Source organism: Narcine bancroftii, chromosome 2 (assembly GCF_036971445.1).
Source record: "Narcine bancroftii isolate sNarBan1 chromosome 2, sNarBan1.hap1, whole genome shotgun sequence".
Taxonomy (NCBI): Eukaryota; Metazoa; Chordata; class Chondrichthyes; order Torpediniformes; family Narcinidae; genus Narcine; species Narcine bancroftii.
The window spans coordinates 32606322-32629535 of record NC_091470.1 but is presented as its reverse complement, the minus strand read 5'-3'; the positions used below and the strand labels follow the sequence as shown (position 1 = coordinate 32629535).

Here is a 23214-nt window from a genome sequence, read left to right as displayed (position 1 = left end):
TGATTTTGCAGTGACCGCTATTTTCCCCCACCCAGCCCCCCCCAGAAAAGATTTCACTTTTCATATGTCACAAAGGTCACTCTTTTAATTCTCTCCTTATTCTCTCTATTCCATTACCTTCCCTTATTAATTCTTGTCTACACTATCAATATTTTCCTCTAATTACAGATACTTTCACGTATGCACATTGTCTCTATTCACTCTTATACCTCTTTACCCGCATACATATCAATTGTGGTCCTTTTTACCCTCATTACCCGTCTTCATCCCTCAGTCTATTTTTTGTCTTTACCCACATACATATCAATCGTGATCATTTTTACTTTCATTACCCGTCTTCATCCCTCAGTCTATTTTTGTAATTGTTCTGCAAATTTTCGTGCTTCTTCTGGATCCGAGAATAGTCTGTTTTGTTGTCCTGGAATAAATATTTTCAATACCGCAGGATGCTTCAGTATAAATTTATACCCTTTCTTCCATAAAATCGCCTTTGCTGTATTGAACTCTTTTCTCTTCTTTAGGAGTTCAAAACTTATATCTGGATAAATGAAGATTTTTTGCCCTTTATACTCCAGTGGTTTGTTGCCCTCTCTTACTTTTTCCATTGTCTTCTCCAGTACCTTTTCTCTTGTAGTATATCTTAGGAATTTTACTACAATAGATCTTGGTTTTTGTTGTGGTTGTGGTTTAGAGGCCAATGCTCTATGTGCCCTTTCTATTTCCATTTCTTGCTGTAGTTCTGGACATCCTAGGGTCTTGGGGATCCACTCTTTTATAAACTCCCTCATATTCTTGCCTTCTTCATCTTCCTTAAGGCCCACTATCTTTATGTTATTTCTTCTGTTATAATTTTCCATTATATCTATTTTTTGAGCTAGTAGTTCTTGTGTCTCTTTAGTTTTTTTATTAGATTCCTCCAATTTCTTAAGTCTTCTACCTCCATTTCTGCTGCTACTGCCCGTTCTTCCATCTTGTCCATTTTTTTCCCCATTTCTGTTAAGGTCATATCTATTTTATTCACTTTCTCTTCTGTGTTGTTTATTCTTCTTAAATCATTGAATTCCTGTGTTTGCCATTCTTTAAATGACTCCATGTATCCTCTAACAAGAGAAAGTATATCCTTTACCTTGCCTTTCCCTTCATCTATTTCACTGTATTCTTCCTCTTCTTCTTCCTCTGGGTTGGCCATCTGTTGTTTCTTTGTTGCCCTTTCCTTCTCTTCTTTCTTGTTTCTATTGTCTTCTGTGGTCTCTTCTTGCTGCAGGTGTTCTGCAGCTGTCGTTGCCGGCTGTGGAGATCGACTCCCCAGCTGGTCCCCCCTCCCGTCAGTGTGTTTTTTTTCATGCGCGGTTGCGCACTTTTACTCTGCTCTGCGAGCCATTGTTGTAGTTCTTTTTCTACCGACCTGAGGTAGCGGGCTCCTCTCTCCACAGCGGGCCTCTTCGGACAGGTAAGGCCTTCACCTTTTTCCTCCGTTGTCTTCTCTTCCTCTCTTCTTACCGTTGATTTTGATTTTTCTTCTTTTGTCTCCATCTTCTTTCCACCTTTATACTCACTTTTCTTTAACTTTTATTTCTGTGCCTTTGTATTTTCTCTTGTTTTTCCCGACTTTTCTGGAGAGGGCTGGAGTTCTCCGTCCGGCCACTACTCCATCACGTGACTCCTCCTCGTAGGATTGTTTTTGATGAAAAATATTTGCCAGAACAAATATTTAGTTGATGAAACGGGTTTGTTCTGAAAGTGTTTGCTGGAGTGTGCCTACATTCATCAAGAGGCTAAGACAACGCCAGGGTTCAAGGCATTCAAAGAATGAGTAACACTGCTTTTGGGTGGAAATATTGCAGAGTTCTAATTGAAGCCTTTCCTAATCTACCACTGAGAACCCGTAAGCATTCAAAAATGTGAGTAAGCCTATGCTTCGGGATTATTATCGCCATAACAAGAAAGCCTAGATGACATTGACATTATTTGAAGACTGGTTTTTGAACTGTTTTATTCCTCAGGCAAAAGAATATTGTTATCAAAACAACATCCCCTTCAAGATTCTCCTGATTTTAGACAATGCTGCAGGGCTCAAGCATCTCAGCAACATGCATCCTGATGTAAAGGTTGTGTTTTTGCCACCAAAACCACACTTAATCAATATAATAGCTATGTTCAAAGCATACTATTGTTGCCAAATGTTTGCCCAAGCTGTTGAATTGATTGAATGTGCCTGAATGTTCCAAGAGTTTTGGAATGGTTTTAACATTCTAAATGCCAGCTGGAACATCGCTGAGGCATGGGAAGAAGTTCCAAGGCAATGCATGAACAGTATTTGGAATATAGTTTTGAAGACATTTGTAAGCTCTTTCAAAAGCTTTGACAAAGATTCTGCTGTTGATGAAATACATAACAAGATATTAGTGTTTGGGAAACAGCTAAAATTGGATATGGTTGAAGAGGACATTCGTGAGCTTGTTGACATTGAGGCTGAAGAGCTTTCCCATGAGGAGATGATCAAACTGGAGAAAGCAAAAAATAAAGAAACTGAGGCAGAAAAAGCAGAAGTTATAGAACCACCAGTAAAGTTCACAGCAAAGAAACTGGCTGAGGCACTTGCTTCTATCAATAGTAGAGTACAGATGTTAGAAGAAATGGATGACAATTACAAGAGATTTGCAAGAGCAGACAGGATGCTCTTGCTTGCTGCAGAGAAATTTACAATGAAAAGAACCAATATGTCCAGTCAAAAATTGATATCTTCCTGAAGACTATGCCTGTTAAATCATCAACAGGTGTTGATGCTCCAGTGCCTTCAACAGCGTCGATGAAGCAGTGTGTTCTACGAGCTGTTCTCAAGCTTCATCAGAAGAAAATAAAATTGATGACCCTGTTGCTTTAGCTTACCCACCATCTAACAATTCATTTTAGTTCAATGCTTCAAACATTCTTCATACCCTGTGTGCTTTCAGCTGTGTACATTAATGGTATTTTCAGTGTGGAATAAAAGTATTCAAAATTTAATTATAAAAAATAATAGGGGCGGTATTCTTTTCCAACTTATGATTTTTCGACTTACAATGGGCTTGCTGGAACGTCACCCATCATCAGTTGAGGAGCACCTGTATGGACTACCCTCCGAGTGGGAGAAAAAAGTTTCCCTTGAGGCTTCTTTTAAATCTTTTCCCTCTCATATTAAGCCTATGCCCTCGAGTTCTAAAATCATTTGACTTGATTGAAAGACTTGAGCATTCACTTTCTCCTTCCCCTTCATGGTTTTGTAAACCTCCATGTCGCCTCCTTCACTCAAGGGAATAAAGACATGGCCTATCTAATCCTATCCCTATAACTCAAGGCTTCTAGTCCTGTGCACCCATCAATTTATTGATGTCCTTACTATTGATGAATTGTGGACTGGATCAACAAGGTTTTATGTTGATATTTATTTGGGCAAGATTAGATTTTTGTTTTGTGATTAATGCGCATTAGCTCGCTAATTGTTATTTTTATTGGACAGGATCTTTTGTTTGAAAGAGGTTTTTCCAATTAGAAACTTGTTTTGTCAAGATTATTACTTTCTTAGCATTTGAAAAAAACTGACCAGAAATGTGAGCAGGAATTTGGTATCTGGAAGAGTAAATGAAAAGATGAACGTTTTTTTAATTCTGTAAAATAGCATCATCTGCTTCTAGCTTATGAACTCAAACGCTTTAAAAAAAAATTTGTTTTGATTCTTAATTTTAATTTAGATATACGAGCCCATGCTGCCCAATTGACCTACAGCCCCCAGTGTGGTTTTTTTTTCAATGGTGGTAAGAAACTGGAGCCCCTGAGGAAAACCCACACAGAGAGGGGGAGAACTTACAAACTCCTTACAGACTGTGTGGGATTCAGACCTTCGATCCCAATTGCTGTTGCTGGAACAGTGTCGCACTAACTGCTATGCTAACTATCCTTCCCCCTTTATCACTGCCTTTCTATTGCTTCTGATGCATGACTTTAAAGCAATGGAGAAACAATGAATTTAAAGCTTTTTGATACTCCTTTAGATTTGAAAGATGTTGTTTGAATGCAAGTCCTTCTTTTGAATAAAAGAAAAACACATTTCAGATATTCTCAAATGCTCCACTTTAAAGTTTATCCAGGAACTGGGATTAAATTCCAATTAGATACATGCTGCATGTGCTTTTAATCAGATCTGAATCATAAAACTATTAGCTGGTCTGGCTACTGGAGTCTCAGGTTGATAAGGAGTTGTTTGTGGGTTTGGTGCTGGGAAATGATGGCTGTCATTGGCCAATTAATTAGTTACATTCTGCTAAGTAAAGCTAAGGTTGAAACTTTTTTTCATGTGGCAGTTCCTTTATGGATCATTGGTTCAGCTGTTATATTTCTCGTGTGACCTCAGCATGACTGGCCTGCCCAAAGGTCAGCCATTGGGCCTATCATGGAATTGATTTTAGGCCCCAACTTGTATTAGCAATGGCTCTAAGACCAATTTTGGAACAATGATTAGAAGTTTTAAAGTACTGTATACACAGTTAATTTCCAGGGATGGGCATAGATAAGGTAGATAGTAAGGCATTATAGATTTAGAAGAGATCTGAGGGAGAACTTCTTTCATCTGGTGGGTCATTGGAATCTGGAATGCAATGATTGGTGGAAGCAGGTCCGCTCACAACATTTAAGTCACAAAATGAGTACAGGGCCTCCTCAGGTTATAGAAGACCTGACAGAAATTTGACGATACACAAATTATACCACCTTTTTTTAAAGCATTTGTCAATAGTGGAAAATTACAGAAAAGCAAGCATCTTAAGGAGTTATAGCTAGTTAATTCAAGACGACCAGTCTTCAAAAAAAAGTTGATAATATATAATGAAAGAAATAATGCTGGTTCACAATGAGAGGCCATTTAAGAGATTTGCTTTGAAAACTGATGATGTAAAACTCTTCTATTGAAACTTGTAAAATACTTTATTAATCAATGCAACATCCATTAATAATTTAACGCCCCTGAAAATGGGACATTCTGATTTTGCATCATTGTTACTGCACAGGGGAAATTAATGTTCAATTTAATCAGCCTTCATTGACTTGTACCACCAGGTTCAGGATCAGTTGTCCCCCCTGCATTATTAGACTTCAAAGCAACAGACTAATTCAGAGATCATTTAAGAACAATAACTTTGCACATTATTAATTACTGAATGTTTATTTTTTTTGTATTGCATAATCAGTTTGTTTACATTTCTCTCCTCTTCTCTCTTTCTTCTTGAGTTCAGTTTACAGTCACCAATAAATAGGAATTCTGCTTGGCCCACAAGAAAAAGAATCCCAATTGTACATGATGCTATGAATGTACTCTGACAATAAATTTGAATGTTTTGGATTTTCATAGTCAACATGGTTAGAGGCAGGGGGCTGAAATCCCTGTTTCTATGCTGACTGGCTCTGTGACTTTGTCAACAGAAAGACATGATATTGCCCCCACTTTGGGTTCTGCAGAGCCCAATTTCTGACTGCAAAGACCAAGTTTCTGGACCTTCAAGCAAAGTCCATTGTTGACTACTGGAAACAATCATTAAAGGATTCATTAAAACTTTGGCTTAATCTTATTTTGCTGAATGAGTATCGTTTCTTCTTATGCAATCCCACATTTATATGAACTGATTTATTTGTATTTCTTCACCATTTACAGCCGAAATCTCTGCCATTTGTCAGAAGAAGGTAAGACCTGTTTGGAGTCCAGAGAAAATGTGCCATTGGTTGTGGGTTTTATTTTGTGATTTATGAGCATGTTTCATCTAGCTTCTTCCATGATGCAGTAATATCTATGATTACATAGCTGTAGGCTACATTTACATTGCAATGTGATTTCATGAGCTTGTCAGTGCTTCAGGCAACTAAATGGGGGAAAAAAAATCAATGAACACCAACTGAATCAATATTTTTTAGATAATGGAAAAGAAGTCAAAGCTGGGCTAAAATTTATTTTGCCCACAGAGTTTTGATGCCATGCTTGGAATACATTTCTGCGACTTTGCCAAATTAAAGATGCATTTCATTAAGGTAACACTCATTTATTTAAAAAAAAAGGACACATTCTTGGTCCAAAAATATGGTGGAGAAATAGGCTTGTGATACTTGACAGACTCAGGAACCACTTCTCCAAAAAATAACTGAAAGGACACATGGTTTGACATTAAATCAATAATATGAAATTACACCAAAGCTTTGGATGGCTGATCCAGTTCAGAATAGGCTTTCTTTAAATTAATCGCAATTCATTTTTTAGCATGAAGTTCTACACTGTTAGTTATTGGCCAGCATGTACTTGGAAATTTTATTTATTAAAAAGTGAAAAGGATAAAATAAAAAAAATACTATTGCATGGAACAGTTTTATATGTGCTATATGATGAGATTTAATTGGAAAGCCAATTCTTCAAAGAATGTGTAGTCTGTATCCTAGACCATACAATGCTTACTTGGAAATTATTTCAGCAAGGTCCATTACATGAACATGGCTGTAAAAGGAATGGGCTGCTCATGCAGGCCATTTCTTCAAGTGTCAAATAAGGACCCATTGTCACTTAGTCTGAGGAGGTGGAGACTCCTGACCCCTCACTACCACCTTATTTTATCATTTCCTCATCTCTATATTATTACTACATTAATTTTTGATGCTGATTGGAATCCTTATCTTTCCCCTGTTGGTCTAACTGTTTAATTTTTAATTTAGACATACAGCACACAACAAGCCATTTCGGCCCATGAATACGTACTGGTGGTGTAGGATAATTGGGGATCTTGTGGGCCAAAATGGCCTGTTCCCATGCTGTATGGCTAAATTAAAAATTAAAAGGTTGGCTACCGCTGGTCTAATGTAAGCACACCAACTTCTCCTCTTAAACACCCTATTGTGTTTTCCTGCCATAGCCCCCCTCCCCACTTCCTCTGTGATTTGAAATGGCAGAACAAGCAGGTAGAACAGAAGGCCAATATGTTTTGAGCCTGTCCTACTGTGAATAACACCTCCATAGAAATTTGCAGTTGGAAAATCAAACTATAAAATGTCTGCTTATCATACATTGCCAATTTAGTGTCATTTCACATGAAACACCTTTTCGAGATTAAGGTATTTTAAACCTTCCTCCTTCAACAAGGCCAATGGAAATTGGCAGAATAGGCCATTACTTTAATAATGTGACTAAAAAGCTTCTTGATAAAAATATTAATTTATTTCAGCTCTAATCTGGAGGTTTTATACTCTAAAATGCATTAACTTACAATTTGTATTGCTTGAAGCATTGCAACTCTTAACTGCAGCCATAATGAAATATTTCTACTAAAATATTAGTGTACTTGTACCTAACTGATCATCCATATAATATGCATGTGTTTAATGCTGGTGTGGAATTCTTCCTTGTGTTTAATCAATCTTGCTTTGCTTTCGCCTGGTCCTTTTGCATTGCACTTGTCTTGGACACTGGATCTTCATTTGTCAGCAATGCCCAAATTATGAGATGCATGACTTGATCCAGGAAGAAGAAAATAAAATTGAAATGAAATATTATCTTTTTTACACAGCCTTTCCATAGAATTGATTTGATTTATGAATCAGTAATTGATTATTTTAATTTAATGCAATAATAACTGCAAGGTTTTAATTAGATGCAGAAAAAATAATAAATAATGTTTTGGATAAAAAGCAAAGGAAAAAAGTTGCATAAAGAAGTATTTGTTGTTTTTAAAAAATACGATAAATGGCACAAAGGATCAATTTTTACTCCACTATCAAGCGTTTGTTTTTCTTTTACTTTTTTCACATCAAAAAAAATATTGTTCAAAAAATATAGTTTTTATTGGCATAATTAACATATTTCTTTAGCAAGCAACTTTTGGGGAAAAGCTACAATGATGTAATCTTGAATCATAAAATCATATTTAATTTCATTTAATAATTTACTAATAATGAATACAGAATCAAATTTAGAAATACAGCATGGCAACAGGCCCTTCTGGCCTGTGGCACCCAAATACACCAATTAACCTACAAAACCCATACATTTTTGGAGAGTGGGATTAAACCGAAACACCTGGAAGAAACCCACATAGGGGGGAACAAACAAACTTCTTACAGACAGCACTGGATTTGAACCCTGATAGTGACTCTGTTGTACTAACTGCTATTGTATGTAATCTTGTATAATGATTGTTATTAACTTTGAAAGTAACTGTAGGGCTCATTAAAAATTTAAAGTTAATTATGTTCAAGTTCCTTTTGCATTATTTATCAGGCTTTTTTTTTTATTTATTTTTTTTATTTATTTATTTATCAGGCTTTTGATGCAAAAAAAATTGATATGTTGCTTGGTATTAATGTTGTACCTGCTTTTTTACTGGTTGCAGCAAGGTTGCTAAGGCTACAGCTAGGTAGCCACAGGAGAAGAAAGACACACATACCAGTAAAGTGTATTTGACCCTCAGTTTTTTAGTGGGAGCTCTGCCTTTTATTAATCAGCTTGGCTGCATCACCACTTGAGCGGGCCAGCTGCCGATTGGTTACCTCGATGGCCAGGCCCTGATTGGGCGCCCTGCGATCCACCGGCGGTGATTGGCTAGTTTCACCGCTCTGCTGGCGGCCTATGGAAATGGACATTTCAGCCTGCATGATGCTCTGCTGGTTGTCACATTCGAGGGCCTACATTATTGTCCTCTCTTGCACACAGGTTAGCTGAAGTGTGGAAAATCTGATAGCAACTGGCACTTTTAGTGCTCTCACAATGACCATTAGTATCCATTTACTAAAAATCCTTCGTCAATAGAAACCACCATAACATTTAAAAAAAACAGCGTGATAAATAAAGGACCAATCAGACCAATACAAGAGTACAATAGTTTTTCTTTCCACCCCGTGGGGGGGAAACAAACAGCCTTTTACATCATCTCTCCCTTGAGTCAAAGAATGTTGATATTGAAAAAACTTCAGCAATGAGTGTCATTGTCAGAGCAGAGCACTGTGCTGATGGAACATATTATTTATTCTTCAAGACTGAGGGGTATGCGTCCTAAATTACTAAAGAGGACACAGACTAATAAATGTGACATGAAAAAACTCGTGCATGTGTCTAGTTTATTCACAACTTTTTTGTGAGTTTCTCCAGTATGTGGTGGTCTGACATTAAAAAGAAGTACCGTAGATTAGTTGTTCACTTTACCTTTCATGACCTGCAATTCTAAGCCTCCTTAACTGTGCAATTGCATTTATTATTTCATAACATAGTTTTTTTCAAATTGAAATGATTTTGATTGTGGACCATTGCCTGGTGCAATTTCTTCTGGAACATTTACATGATGCAAGATGTAATTCCTCTATTTTGTGTTCTTTGGTGGTACAGGACACACCTCAAATGATACTTGAAGAAGTTGTATTTTTCAGATCTGATTTGGTGTATTTCTACTGACTAGATCTTAGAGCCATAAAGTTGTGCCCAACTCGAACATGCTAACCAAGTTGTCGACCTGAACTGGTGCCATTTTCCTCTATTTGGACCATATCCTTTGTTTTTCCATATCCAAGTATTTGTCTAAATATGTTTTAAACATTTTAATTAAACCTGCCTTTACAGCTCCCCCTGACAGGTCGATCCATATACGCACCACTGTCCGTGTTTGGTGGGGGGAGGGGGGGGAATGTTGTCCTCGTTAAATAAATAATTTTCCTATCACTTTAAACTTGTATTGTCTAGCTTTTGATTTCCTGACTCTGGGAAAAAGACTGATCATTCACCACATCTCTGCTCCTCATGTTTTTAAATGCCTCTTTAAAGTGACCCGTCAGCCTCCTACATTTCAGGGAACAAGTCCCAGCACATCCGGCCTCTCCTTGTAACTCAAACTTGTAAGTCATCATTACCTCCACCAAGCCAACAGAGGAATCCTGCAGCTCCAGCTTTTGTACTTATTATACTGAAGTGTTCTGCATGGAGTTCTTGCATAATCATACTTGACTTTTTCTTCAGTATCCATACTCTTTGTTCCCCTTTTATGCAATTGTAGTTGTATCTAACTCATGGTATCTGGGTGAAATGATTCATGTTTTCTCTGTCTGAATGAATCCATCTACGTAACGTGTTCATGTAAAGTAAAATCCCTGTTATCCGGAATTGAAGCAACCGGCAAAAAAAAAAGGGGAAACTAAATAGGTAAAAAAAAAAGAAAGTTTAAAATTAGTGATTAGTTTGGCAATCAAGCCACATACAAATCAACCAGCAAATTCACTTATCCAGCATCTACCAATTCCCATGGCTGCTGGATACTGGGGGTTTTACTGTACTTGACAAAATCAAGGTTTTTGCATAAATATAATTATTTCCACTGTTGAAACTGGAAAACCATCTTCAATTGCCAGCAGATTATATGATTGTTGTGGCATCTTCATAAGCTAATATGCCATCTGTTCTTTTGTTTGGATGCTTTGTTCTTGATGCTATAGTTGCATTGAAGTGAGAGGAAGGCTCACCTCTCCATTTGTTTTGCATCACCTTCATCGGAATAGCAGCCGTCAGAACCAAAATCCAACAAAGGTTTGGAGTCAATAATAAATATGAAAGATTTTTCCAGCAAGAAGTTTATATCATTGTTTATCTTGTGATTGTGACATAAGTCCTTGCTTTTCTCCGTTTAACCAAATATAAGGGAACCCTTGTACTTTTGCTTTCTACAGTTAAAGCATTTTGCTGCTCTGAACTAAGGCACTTTCAAAGAATGATCGGCGTCCTCTTTTAAAAGTCCCAATGATCTCATTTCCAGTGATTCATCACTTTCTGCGAGTTGTTCCTGTGTGCCTTTTTTTTAAATGGCCATCCCCATGTATAACCATGTCCCCTCATTCAGTTTGTTGGCGTGAAGTTTTGAGATATTTTCACTGATGAAATAATTGAAATGACCCACCATGAATGTTTCTGTCTCTCCTATCCCTTTGGAATAAGATAATGACCAAAGAAAGTTGGTGTGATAATCAAGAAGGTTCTTAATAAGAATAAAGTGTCAATAATTTTGTTGATGTCTTGGATTTTGCTGAATTTTCAGTTTAAGTAGAATTAAAATGAGAGTGAATTTCAGCTGTTTCCTTGATTTTGGTTTTGGAAAAAAGGAGGAAAAAGTTAACAAAAAAAATCCCACATTTATTAAGCATTCTCTTCAACTCAGCAATCCCCAATGGCTGTGGGTGTTAGTACATGGGATATAAAAGGAATACACCTAGTTGTAATGGTCTTTAGTTGTTAATCTAATGTTTTGCATTAAGCCAGTAAAGTGATAATTTGTTTTGAGTATTTGGTAGCTCCTTTGAGAAGAGAATGATTGATAATATTGGAATGTGCCACCTCAGGATACTACCCAGTGATGACTAAACACGTACTTTCAGTAATAATCGGATCAAATGATAAATGGCTACTCATCAGAACACAACGTTTTTAATGTAGGATGCCTCTCAGCATGTTGCAAAAGGGATAAGACAGATGAACACATTAATGATCTTCATTCAGGACTAGAAAAGACAAAAAGAATTCTTCCCCATAAAGATGTCTCTTATTGTCTTACCTGAGAGTTAATTTTAGATGGGTGAAATATGTGACCCTGAAATGTGAAGATGACCTATGACTAAATTCACTAGGGCATTCACAAACTATGCTTCCTGGGTGTTTCTGCTGCAGGAATAATCTCGCTTGCATGGAATTTGACATCAGACTGAAAATTTGATCAGCATTTCATGCCAGTGACCAAAAACCTAATTCTGAACCATCAACTCTCTCATTCCACAGATGTGGAATGATCTGACTGTTTCCACTTTTATTTTCCCCCTGCTTTCGTGCACTACAAAAACTCCACTAAACATTTCGATGGTTGCTACCTGCCTGCCATCTTGAAGGTAGATGCAATGCCGCAAGTCAATGAAATAAATATTCAGATATTAATTTTTTTAACTTCCAATGCTTCTTCGACACCAAGGATGAGTTTAGAATGAAACCAAATGCAATGCCGCAAGTCAATGAAATAAATATTCAGATATTAATTTTGTTAACTCCCAATGCTTCTTCGACGCCAAGGATGAGTTTAGAATGAAACCAAAGTTGTTGGTCACTGCACATTGATCTGTCCAGTGTGGTGGTTGGCCACTTGAACCTAGATAGGTTAACTGGTAATATGTACTTAAGATTGTGATTTACTTCATTAATATGAAGATCTTGTTCCTCAATAGAATTGTAGCTCGCACGTTAGGAGAGCTGTTGTGACCTGCTTCTCAGCAGGATGCTGTGGTCGTCATGGAAACAGACCTGTGCGCTACTGCAAAAGATGTCACTACAACTATCATAGCAGTGAAATTGGTGCTGGATCAGAGACTCACCTTTACCAGACTTCACCTCCTCCCATGAACACCAGAGAGTGTGGTGCAGAAGAACTAGTTTGTACTGTGGAATCTGTAGTCAGGTAAACAATAGCATTTTTTTAAAAAAAAAATTAGTTCATCCTAAAAATATGCTGCACTGGTTCTTTACAAACTGCTGCACCTTCAGTGTGTTACATTGGTCATAACTCCTATTGGAAATGTATATCATGCACAGTCAAGAGTATTATTAGCATTTATTTTTTGCATGCTTTATCTTTAATCTTTGGATTTCCTTATCTAATCCTTGCCTCCATTTTACATTCTTTCCCCCATCCCTCTCCCATTCTGAGCCGTCTTGAAAACCTACCACTGTGATTTAAGCTTTTAATTCCATATCCTAATGTGGTTTTGAGTCAATTTTGTCTGATAATTTTCCTTTGAAGCTTTTGTTGGATGCTCTGTAAAACTGATATTTGCCTGAATATTGCAATATTATTTTTATTTGCAAGTCTACTAACAGAAAATATGCATCAACATCAAATGTAATATTATGTTGGATTGCAATGATTTCAGGGTGATTATTGGTTAATTATTTTGAATTGGTCCCCAAAATGTTGCTTGATTGCAAATGAAGCATACCATTTCTAAGCAATTGTTAAAACTTATTGTTATTTATCAAATAATTCTAAAATATCAATTTCTGAATTTAATTCACTGAAAATTGTATTACTTTCTTAGTTCTTAGTATCCATCATTAAACATTCAGAAGATCAGAAATTAATTCCAGCATATTGGTCGGGTTTGTGTCAGAGGTTAAAATCTTAGAAATTCTGGAAACCTGCCTCCAATCTGCCTGTTTCCTGTTTTAATAGAAGTGGGTGGTCAAGTGCTCCTGGGAAACAGCTTGATTATTTAAACATTACAATGAGGCTGTGTTCTTTCATTTTAACAATCATTCTGTTTTTAATCTCAGGCAGCTAAGTTTTCCAGGCTTTGGGAAACCTGGCAGCTGACAAAAAGTGAGGTAGTCTAACTCTACAAATATATGTAGGCCAGCAAGAGGAATGTTTCCTCCTGGTCAGCAAACTGTGGCACAAAGCTCCATCCCCTAAGACACGTCAACTTTTCCTTTCTCCCCACCCTAAGCAGTGTTGAATCCCTTAACTATCATTTCTTTCTCCCACATTCACCTGACGACTACGGATCATTTCCTCCAGTCAGTGTCTGTCCTTCTTGCTCATCATTTGAGCTTCCTGCAATTAGGTCTTCCCTGCAGAATCAAAATTTCCATTCCATTTTTCTTAACACCAGCACACGACTGAAACTGGACAAGGAAGGATCCTACTTGATAGACCTGCTTTCAGGTTTTTAGAGCTTTTTGGAAGCTTTTTCTTCTGTAAGTGCAGCTAAATATCACTATCTCCAGACAAAAGTCTGGGGCAAAGCTTTTTTTTCCCCCACAAAATTATGCCAGAATTGTTGAAGATTTTTTTATGACTTGTATTTCAGTGGTGTTATTTTCTTTTGTTAATATTTACCAGTATCTGAACTCTTCCTCTATCTAGTTGACTCATAAAAAGATGCTTATTTTTTTTGTCATGAACTCAGAAGCTTGTAAAATGGCCTTAAAATTCCTTTTTTCCTTACTTAAACTTTACAATCAAGAGAACAGATGCTGGGATCAAAGTGAAAGTGTTGGGGCAGGATGGACGTATGGCTCGTTTAGGGTTATACTCATTGGAATTTAGAAGAATGAGGGGGAAGGAATCCCATTGAAATGTACAGCATTCTGAGAGGACTGGATAGGTTAGGAATTGGACTGGATTTGGGATACTGAAGTTGCATGATTAGCCATGGTTGTATTGAATGGTAGGGCACCAATTTTCTATCATTCATTGTAAATTTGTCTTGATTTAAATGTGGTTTATATTATGCTCAACATTGTTTAAACTATTTTTCTAAGGGATGTTTTTGTTCTCTCGATGAATTATAAAGGAAACTTGGTATTAATGGAAATTCTGTATTTATGTATTATTAATTATGATTTTTTGTATAACAAATATGTGGTTGATATATGATTTTAATATTTGAACTTAGTTTTAAAGTGGATTTCATTTGTTGAATACATGTATTATGTTTGATTTAAATATATGTTTAAGGGTATTATTTTAGTATTTATTTTTTTTGTTGTTAGTATTTTGTTGTTAAGTTTTATTTTTTTGTAAGTGGGTTTTTTTCTATTTAATTTACAACATTGTTAATTAATTCTTCACTTTATTTTGGGGGAGGGTTAGACTAATTTTAAATTAGATGATTAATGTTGTGTTATAATTATTGGGGGGGGTTAATTTGTGTAGTTTAATGATGTAGTATTCTAATTTTTATTATCTTATTTTTTATTATTTCTTTCAATGTAATTTTTATTTTATTCATGTCATAAAATTTTAAATAAAGTTTAAAAAAAAAACCATTGTTTAAACTTTTGATTTGTGCTTGTTCTTACTTTAGTTTACTAAAGGAAGCTGAATATCATGCAGAACTGAGGGAGTTTGAATTAAATCGAAGACGGCAAATGGGCTTATCCTTGTCCCACCATTCATTGGACAATATGGAGTATGACAAGAAGGAGGATGATAAAAATGACCAACGATTGTTGAGCCAATTTGGAATCTGGTTTTTGGTAAATCGGTGAAATAATTATTTTAAAGTGAAAATTATACTATTTATTTGGACCCAATTAGAACATGGTGGAAAATGAATGCCCTAAGTAGATTTGAATATATCACTGCCTTGAAGCTCGTGCTTGGCTGGTAGCCTTAAATGCACAGATCAACCATGTCTCAACCTCCAAATTTCATTCCATTGAAGTCCATTTTGGACACTAAGTACAATATGCTAATGTGACAGTAGAGCCAATTCAGAACTATTATTGGGGATTCATTTCTCAGTAGATGCTTTTCAGGAATTTGGATTATGGCACATATAAAAAGTGGCATAATCGTAATCCTAAAGATGTTCTATTTTGAAAGCTGTTATTGAATTGTAATCACTTCCAAGTTTAAGTGTCAAGACATTTGTGGCAGAGGTCTACTGATTTCTCACAAATTGGCTTCCTTTTTTTTTGCAACAAGAGTGGTAGATGGATTGGCTGCTATTGTAAATTATATTGGAGCTGCTTTGGATCTGACAAACTTCATTAGTATTCAAAGTGAATGATAGGAGTTTTCTGCATGTACTTCTCTCGGCTAAGTAAGTGAATAAGGTGGCATTGCTCTCCTCAGTTAGTTGTTAGTTAGTTGGCATTGCTCTCCTCTCATCCCTGTTCGTACTTTGCTTCTAAGTACTGTCATGGATTGCAAATACTGTAGTTGCCAAACAATGAGTTATTATCAAAGTTGCTATTCTTTTTCTTTAACTGTTCAACTATTACTTTAAAAAAAGGAATTGAATTGAATTGAACAGAATTGAGTTATTTATTGTCACATGTACCAAGATACAGTAAAAAGAATTGTTTTGTATGTCTTCAAGCATTGTCAACCCAAACTTAAATACGGCAGGTCATTCAAAGCTTCTGTCTTTAAGGTGTGGATAGTAACTTAAGCAGGTTGATTCCAGAGATGATGGGGTTAGCCTATGAGGAGAGAATGAGTCATCTGGGCTACACTCACTTGAATTTAGAAGAAAGAGAGGGGATCTTAAAACGCATAAAATTATGAAAGGCATAGATAAGATAGAGATAGGTACCGTAAGTTGTTCCTATTGGTGAGGGAGACTAGAACTAGGGGGCAAGATCCTGGGTAGTAGATTTAAGATCGAGATGTGGAGGAACTGCTTTTCCCAGAGGGTGGTGAATCTACGGAAATTATTTTGCTGTCCAGTGGAGGGTACTTCAGTAAATATATTTAAGACCAGGTTGGCATGGATTTTTACAAAATAGGGGAATTAAGGGATATGGGGGGAAAAAAGCCAGGTAGAAGGAGATAATCCTAGGAGGCTCGACAAGCGAGATGGCATACATTTAGTTATATTTCTTGTGTTCTAAACAGAAGATAACATTAAAATTGGTCGATTCTGTCGATGATTGATAAAATCACCAGGTTCTCAAGCATGCAGCAAGGATGAACTATTTGCTCAAATGAATCCCAGATTATTCATGCACTATTTCTGTGCTTATTTTTTTTTACTGTCCAGGTCAGTCTTTGCACTCCAAGCGAAAACACACCCACAGAAAGTTTAGCCAGATTAGTTAGTATGATGTTTCAGTGGTTTCATTCCACTGCATACATGCTCGATGATGAAGTGGGCAGCCTAGTGGAAAAGCTCAAGCCTCAGTTTGTCACCAAATGGTTGAAGACAGTTTGCGATGTTCGATTTGATGTGATGGTCATGTGTCTTCTTCCCAAACCTATGGAGTTTGCAAGAGTAAGTATTTTTAATCTAACAATTTGGAAAAGCAGTTGGTTATGTCATAAACCTTCACTCTTGACATAAAATCAACTTCCCCATCAGGCCAAAAATGTTCTATTCCATTTGTGATTAATCAGGAAATTGAGCAGCAAGGTCTGGCCGGTTTCCAGGCTTAGGGGTTTAATTAAAATGAGATGCATGGTATTCTGCAACACCGTTGAACAAAATTGTCAGTCAATTAATTTTCAATACATTGTCAACTTTTATTACTCCATCCTCAAGATCTCGTAGCTCATCTGGCTCACCATTCACAAGAAGCTGTATTGGAACAGCAGTCTAAATGCTTCAGTGATGAAAGAAACATTCTTTGTATTCCACTGTATTTCTCACCTGGCAAGTCATCAAAGCATAAATCAGGAATGATGGTTAACTGCCCTTTTGTTTGGTCAACATCTATCCAAGCAATGCTCATGAAGCAACAATCTTGAGGGCAAAACATTCTACTTGTTTTGTACCCTTTGACATTTATTTCCTTCTCTGCTTCTCCACTTTCTCCACTCTGTGACTGCAGTGAATGCAATTTACAGGATGCACTGCAGTACTGAAATTGTTTGCCACAGACTTTGGTAGCTTCCATCATCTCAAAGAACAGGTACCTGGCATCACCTTGATTTGGAAGTTACCTTCTATGTCACACCTTACTGAATTTAGACATATTTCATGGTTATGTATGTCGTTGAGTCAAACTTGTACCATTTGTTGTACAACACATGGAATGCAGCTGTTCCATAAATAAGGCCCATCTTCAAGTTCTCAAGGCTGTTGGGGATAGGCAATGATGCTATTTTTCCCAATGGATTTGTATTCTGAGAATGATTAAAAGAAAATAAATGATAAAAAGTTCATTTTGCAATGTATTGTTTTTTCTGAAATCAAAGTCAATGATTTTTTTAAAAATAAAATGTAATTCTAATAGCTATGCTATATTTAGTTGTGGTTTATTCCGTAAGCTAAGTTGAAAATGAAGCACACAGACTTTTGCCAAATGTTTGCAGGCTATGCGCAAGAAGTGGATGCATTGCAGCGTCATTTTTTATTTAAAAAAAAAATCCATTATCAAATGTCCATCATACACTAAATACGATGTGTATGAGAAAGACAGAAAATGCTGGGAAAAAAATGACCAAACCAAGCAGCAACCCTAGAAAGATAGAAAGTGAAGAGGGATGTGTAGAACTAAAGGAATGTTTGTGATGGGGTAGGTTAGAATGACAGACGTTGGCAACTATCCCACATTAAGCTTTTTGATCAATATAATGTGTTGTTGATGGAAAGATAGTGGGTCTTGCCAAGCAGGACAGATTTATACAAGTAGGATGAGGAAAGCTAAGCCAACATGATGTAAAAATTGATCATGGAAAATGCTAGAAAAACTCAGAAGTTCAAGACCATCTGTGAAAAGGTAAACTGTGAATGATTCAGCATGTTATTTTTACTCTAATGTTATCAGGATAATCGAGCAAGACAATTAATTTATTAATGTTGCACAAATCGGAGTTGCCAGTTGTGAGAGGTAAATAGATTTGTTTCCTCAGAATTTCCAAGATTGAAAACAGACTTTGTGACATGTGCACAAGTATTGAAGACTGAGTTGATTTGAGTGACATTGTAAAATTGAACCACTAATGGCCATCAGAAATTTGAGATCGCATCAATTAGCAAGTCTGTGCTTGAGCATGTTTCTCTGAAATTGTTAAATAATAATCTAATTTGATAAAATTCATTTCATACCATTCATTTAGATTGGATGGAATAGGTAAAATGTTCATCTTCAAGATTTATGGGAAAGTAACCTTGTTATTCACCCTCCCAAAATGTCTTAATCTAGCACCTTGATTCCACTTGGCGTATTACTCAATTTTGCCCATTTGTTTTCTGTGAAAAATGTTAAGGTATTTCCTTAATCTGGAAAAGATGCAACATGAATGTAAGTTTTTAGACTGATACAATGATTTTTTTTTTCAGGTTGGTGGCTATTGGGATAAGTGTTGCAGTACTGTGACACAATTAAAAGAAGGCTTGAATCGAATCCTATGCCTCATTCCATACAATGTAATAAATCACGCTGTGTGGGAAAGCATTATGCCTGAATGGTTGGAATCTATCCGAACTGAGGTGCCAGATAAACAATTAAAAGAGTTTAAGGAGGTTTTAAGGTATGTGCCAGCTTGGTGCCTAGCAGTTTCAATGGAATCTTTTTGCCTTAGTAGATTTTATTTTTATTTTCACTGATGGGGATATCAATGTTGTGAGCAAATTTATTTCTTTGGGGGAGTTGAATTTGTTTTCCTGGATCATTAGTGTGGGTTTCTTGCTTGAAATTATAATTTCAAAGAAAAGAAAGAAATTGGGAGGGCAGAAAAAAGCCATGAAGTGATCTTAGCAAGCAGGATTAATGAGAATTCGAGAACCTTTTACAAGTGTATTAGGAGCAAGAGGGTAATTAAGGAAGGAATAGGCCCCCTTGGGCATCCGATGAGTAAGTTCTGCATGAAGCTTGGAAAGGTTTATAAAATTCTCAAGGATATAGATAGATGATCAATCTTTTTCCTAGGACATGGGAGCCTTGACCAAGAAGGCATGGGTTTAATGTGAGAGGGGAGAAATTTACAGGAGATGTGATGGGTAAACTTTTCACACAAAGGGGTGGTGAATATTTGAAATGAGCCTTGAGAGGAGGAGTTGGAGAATGATTAGTTTTGTAATGCTTAAAAGTTATTTGGGCAGGCATTTGGATAGGAAATAGGTAGAGGGATACAGACCTCATAGAGACACATGAGTTTAAAGTAGAAAGACTGTGGATAAAGTGGACTGTGAGGCCTGTTTCTTTGCTACACATTTCAACTCTCAGTCAAATACTGCAATAATCCAATTTATTCCTATTTGTAAATGATTGTTTCAAAGAGCTTTATGTCATTCCCCACTAAAATGATTTGACTCTATTCTTTGAGTGAGAGCTGATATTTGAGCGATATGAGATTGGGAACTAGTATCAATTATTACAAATTTGGAAATTATGAATTTTCATTTTGTTATCAATGAGTAATTCATTAACAAAATTGGCATAATAGTACAGAAATGTTTTGGTGAAATTATTTCAAAATGGCTCATCTAACAAAATATAATTTAACATGCATCACTTGAAGGACACTCCTTTTGATATAGCTTATCCATATGTTTTGTGTTCAATAAAAAAAGCAACATGTATGTATATAGCACCTTTAAGAGCCTCAAAGTCAAGTAAACCAATCAAATACATTTAATTAAACTGAGCATGGCATGTAGTTTGCACAAAGAAAGGTAACTCAAAGAGTAATTAGATTATGGTACTCAGTTTTATTTTAGTTATCGAGAGAAATTATGCTTCTTTGCTCTTTAGATATTGCTTACTCTTGCCATTTTCTTTGGAAAATTTATTGGTTTTATTAATTGTAGGTTGACTATTTATGCTGAATCAATAAACATATTCACTCAAAAAAAAATCTCAAGACCCTTTCCCAGGACTTCACAAAGTCTGCATGTTGAGTTTTGCCCTGTCCATAATAAGCAGGCATATGACTTATTTGAAGTAAATTCAGACAGTATTGTTAAGTAATGATGTAATCAGATTTTTTTTTTCAGTCTAATAACATTTATTTGCTTACCTTTGGGAATAACTGTGAGTGCATTAAATTTTGAAGATTATCAGTTTACTTGTGGAAGTTATTGAAATAATCTGAAGTGAAATTGAAATCCTATTTTTAACATGAAAAAGTATTAAAAATCTGTGTGCCTTTAAGTTTTTGATGTGCCTATATTATTTCTGATTGGAAGATGATGTTAATATTCTATTTCAGCAAAATGTTTGATATTGAACTTTGCCCATTGCCATTTTCCTTGGAAGAAATGTTTGGTTTTATTAGCTGTAGATTCACTGGCTACCCTGCTTCAGTACAGGAACAAGCTTTACTTTGGCTTCATGTAAGTTTGTTTTCTTATAACAGAGCTTTAATTTGAAAGATGAGATTGAATTTATAGTTATGTTTGTCGTGGAGATGTGAGTTGTCATAACCTCATGTTTGTTTTAAAAAAAAATAAAAAATCCTATTCCAAGAATGTATAAAGTTTTTGAGCGATGCTCTGTTAACTACTCCAAAGATTGTTGACTAGATGAGCCTGCCAACATTTTGTGTACAATGCACGTACACAATGCACTTTGGGGAATTTTAGTTACTTTGAAATGAATTTGGTTCGATAAGCAAACCCCAATACATCCACATTTAATTTTTATACAGTTGCCCAATATGTGTGTGCATGTATGTGTTTATATCTCCACATATGTACAAATCAAAAGTCAGCTTCGTATTGGAGGTTGGAAAATCCTTAGAGGAAAATTCCCATGTATTGTCTTGTTTTTACTACATCTAGTATTAAAGTTCAAGATCAGTTCTGATTTTGACTACAATTCTGAATTTGTTCTGGAACTTTTAACATCAAGTAATGCAAAAGATGAAATCAGGTTAGATAATTTAAATATAGTAGTTATGAAAGAAAATCAGCCAATATTGGAAAATGCAGCATTCCTGAGTGGCTTATAAAGCAGCTTCTTTGTCTGCAAGGACCCTTTGATTTATATTTAAAAAAAAACTGCAGATATGGAAATCTGAGATAAAGGCATAAAAAGCTGAAAATGTTCAATTGTTCAGGCAGCATCTATGGGGAAAAAAAATCAGAATTAATTGTTGCGGTTGGCCTGCTGAGAGTTTCCAGCATTTTCTGTCCTTAAGTTATCAAACACTTTCAATTTCAAAATTTCCTGAGTTGCCAATAAATAGAAATGAAAGTGTTAAGAAATAGTTTTATGAATTGTTGTTAAATATCAACTTAGTAAGTAATAAAAGAAATGTGTAATTCTGGCAATGTCCATTGTTTGTTAATGATACTATCATATACAGTAAAAGTCCAAAAATCTGGACCACTCGAGAATCTGGACTTTTTGAAAACTCTCAAACCTCTTAAATTTTGTGGGCTTTAGTGTACGTGCTTGCGTGCGTAAGCACCACAGATTTACAGAAGTCGTGGAAGTGAACGATAAAGTTTTTTTTGTACTTTTTTTGGTATGGAAAAAATGTTTTGTTAGTAAACTATCAAAATTTACCTGTTCATCTCTATTTTATTCCCTTTAAATTTGAATTTTAAAAGTACTGCCCGAGAATCCTGAAAATCTGGGACTGACGCAATCCCCAAGCAGTCAAGATTTTAGGACTTCTTCTGTATAAAGCAATTTGATTTGGTCGCGAACTGATTCAATTGACTGTAATTTTCAAATGTGTGGTTTTTTTTAAATAAAGAATGTTCAAATTAAGTTTTGCTCATTCACGATCTCAGTTTTAAACTTCAACCTCTTTTGCTTAGGTATTATCAGAATTAGACATAACAGTTCCTCTACAACTTTTGAGCAGTATGTTTTCTGATGGAGTGAACTCAGTCAAAGAACTAGCGAATCAAAGAAATGCAAGGACCAGTGAGCAGCCAGGGAATCTATCTGCTCGAAGGGTAATGTTTCAAATTGTATCTCTTTCCATTACTTGTAAAGATTTTCTATTTGCTACGACTAATTTATCATGATTGTTGACAGGAGTGTGCTGACTTGAGCAGGCTCAGCATATTCTCCCTTCCTCCAAGTATAATCCCCTGCAGACGTTTGGCTTGAATTTCATTTTTGCCACTGAGTTATTTCCTGTAGAGCTAAACTTTGGCATCATCATGTTGCCGTCTGGTCAACAGTAGAACTTTGCTACTTAGCAGCAAAATACTAACTGTGGTTCAATTAAAAAATGTCAAACACTTGATGGCATTTTCCTGTAGATTCAGTTTTAATGAATCAGATTTGTGTTTTAGATGTGGTGATACGGTTGGAACTTTTTTTTCATGCTGTTTGGTTACGTACAATCTTTTTGGAAGAAAATTCAATCGTTTTTAGAATACCTGTATAAGATTAAAATAGTTTTAGATCCAACAGTATTTTTATTGGGTAGTTTGCAACCTCTGAAAGGTTTGGGATTAGATAAGTTCCAGCTTGCTTTTGTATATTTAGCTTTATCTGTAGCAAAAAAATGTATTGCTAGTACGTGGAAAGATACAAATATAATTGATATTAATAGATGGCATAATGAGATGAAATGTTTAATAATGGAAAAAATTACATATGTTTTGCATGATAATTATAATTTTTTAATTAAAAGTGGCTGTTATACTTGGAATATTTACATTTCAATTTATATTGTCGAGATGTTAATATATTTAACTTTTTCTTTAATATTCTTTTTCTTTTTTTATGGCTCTCCTTAGGAGAGTTGGCTGAAGGGGGGGTCCTTTTCTATATATTAA

At 35.8% G+C, this 23214-nt stretch overlaps 1 protein-coding gene across 2 annotated transcripts in view; it reads left to right on the top strand.

The window, feature by feature from the left end:
- Nucleotides 1–23214, top strand: part of LOC138753326 (protein unc-79 homolog) — a 171579-nt gene that overhangs the window by 53671 nt on the left and 94694 nt on the right. For both annotated transcript variants that reach the window (XM_069916198.1, XM_069916197.1), the window contains exons 11-17: nucleotides 5684–5712; nucleotides 12250–12479; nucleotides 14887–15058; nucleotides 16570–16800; nucleotides 18811–19001; nucleotides 20682–20805; nucleotides 22240–22380. In XM_069916198.1, the coding sequence (XP_069772299.1) occupies nucleotides 5684–5712; nucleotides 12250–12479; nucleotides 14887–15058; nucleotides 16570–16800; nucleotides 18811–19001; nucleotides 20682–20805; nucleotides 22240–22380 (1118 nt within the window). The remainder of the gene's footprint in view (nucleotides 1–5683; nucleotides 5713–12249; nucleotides 12480–14886; nucleotides 15059–16569; nucleotides 16801–18810; nucleotides 19002–20681; nucleotides 20806–22239; nucleotides 22381–23214) is intronic.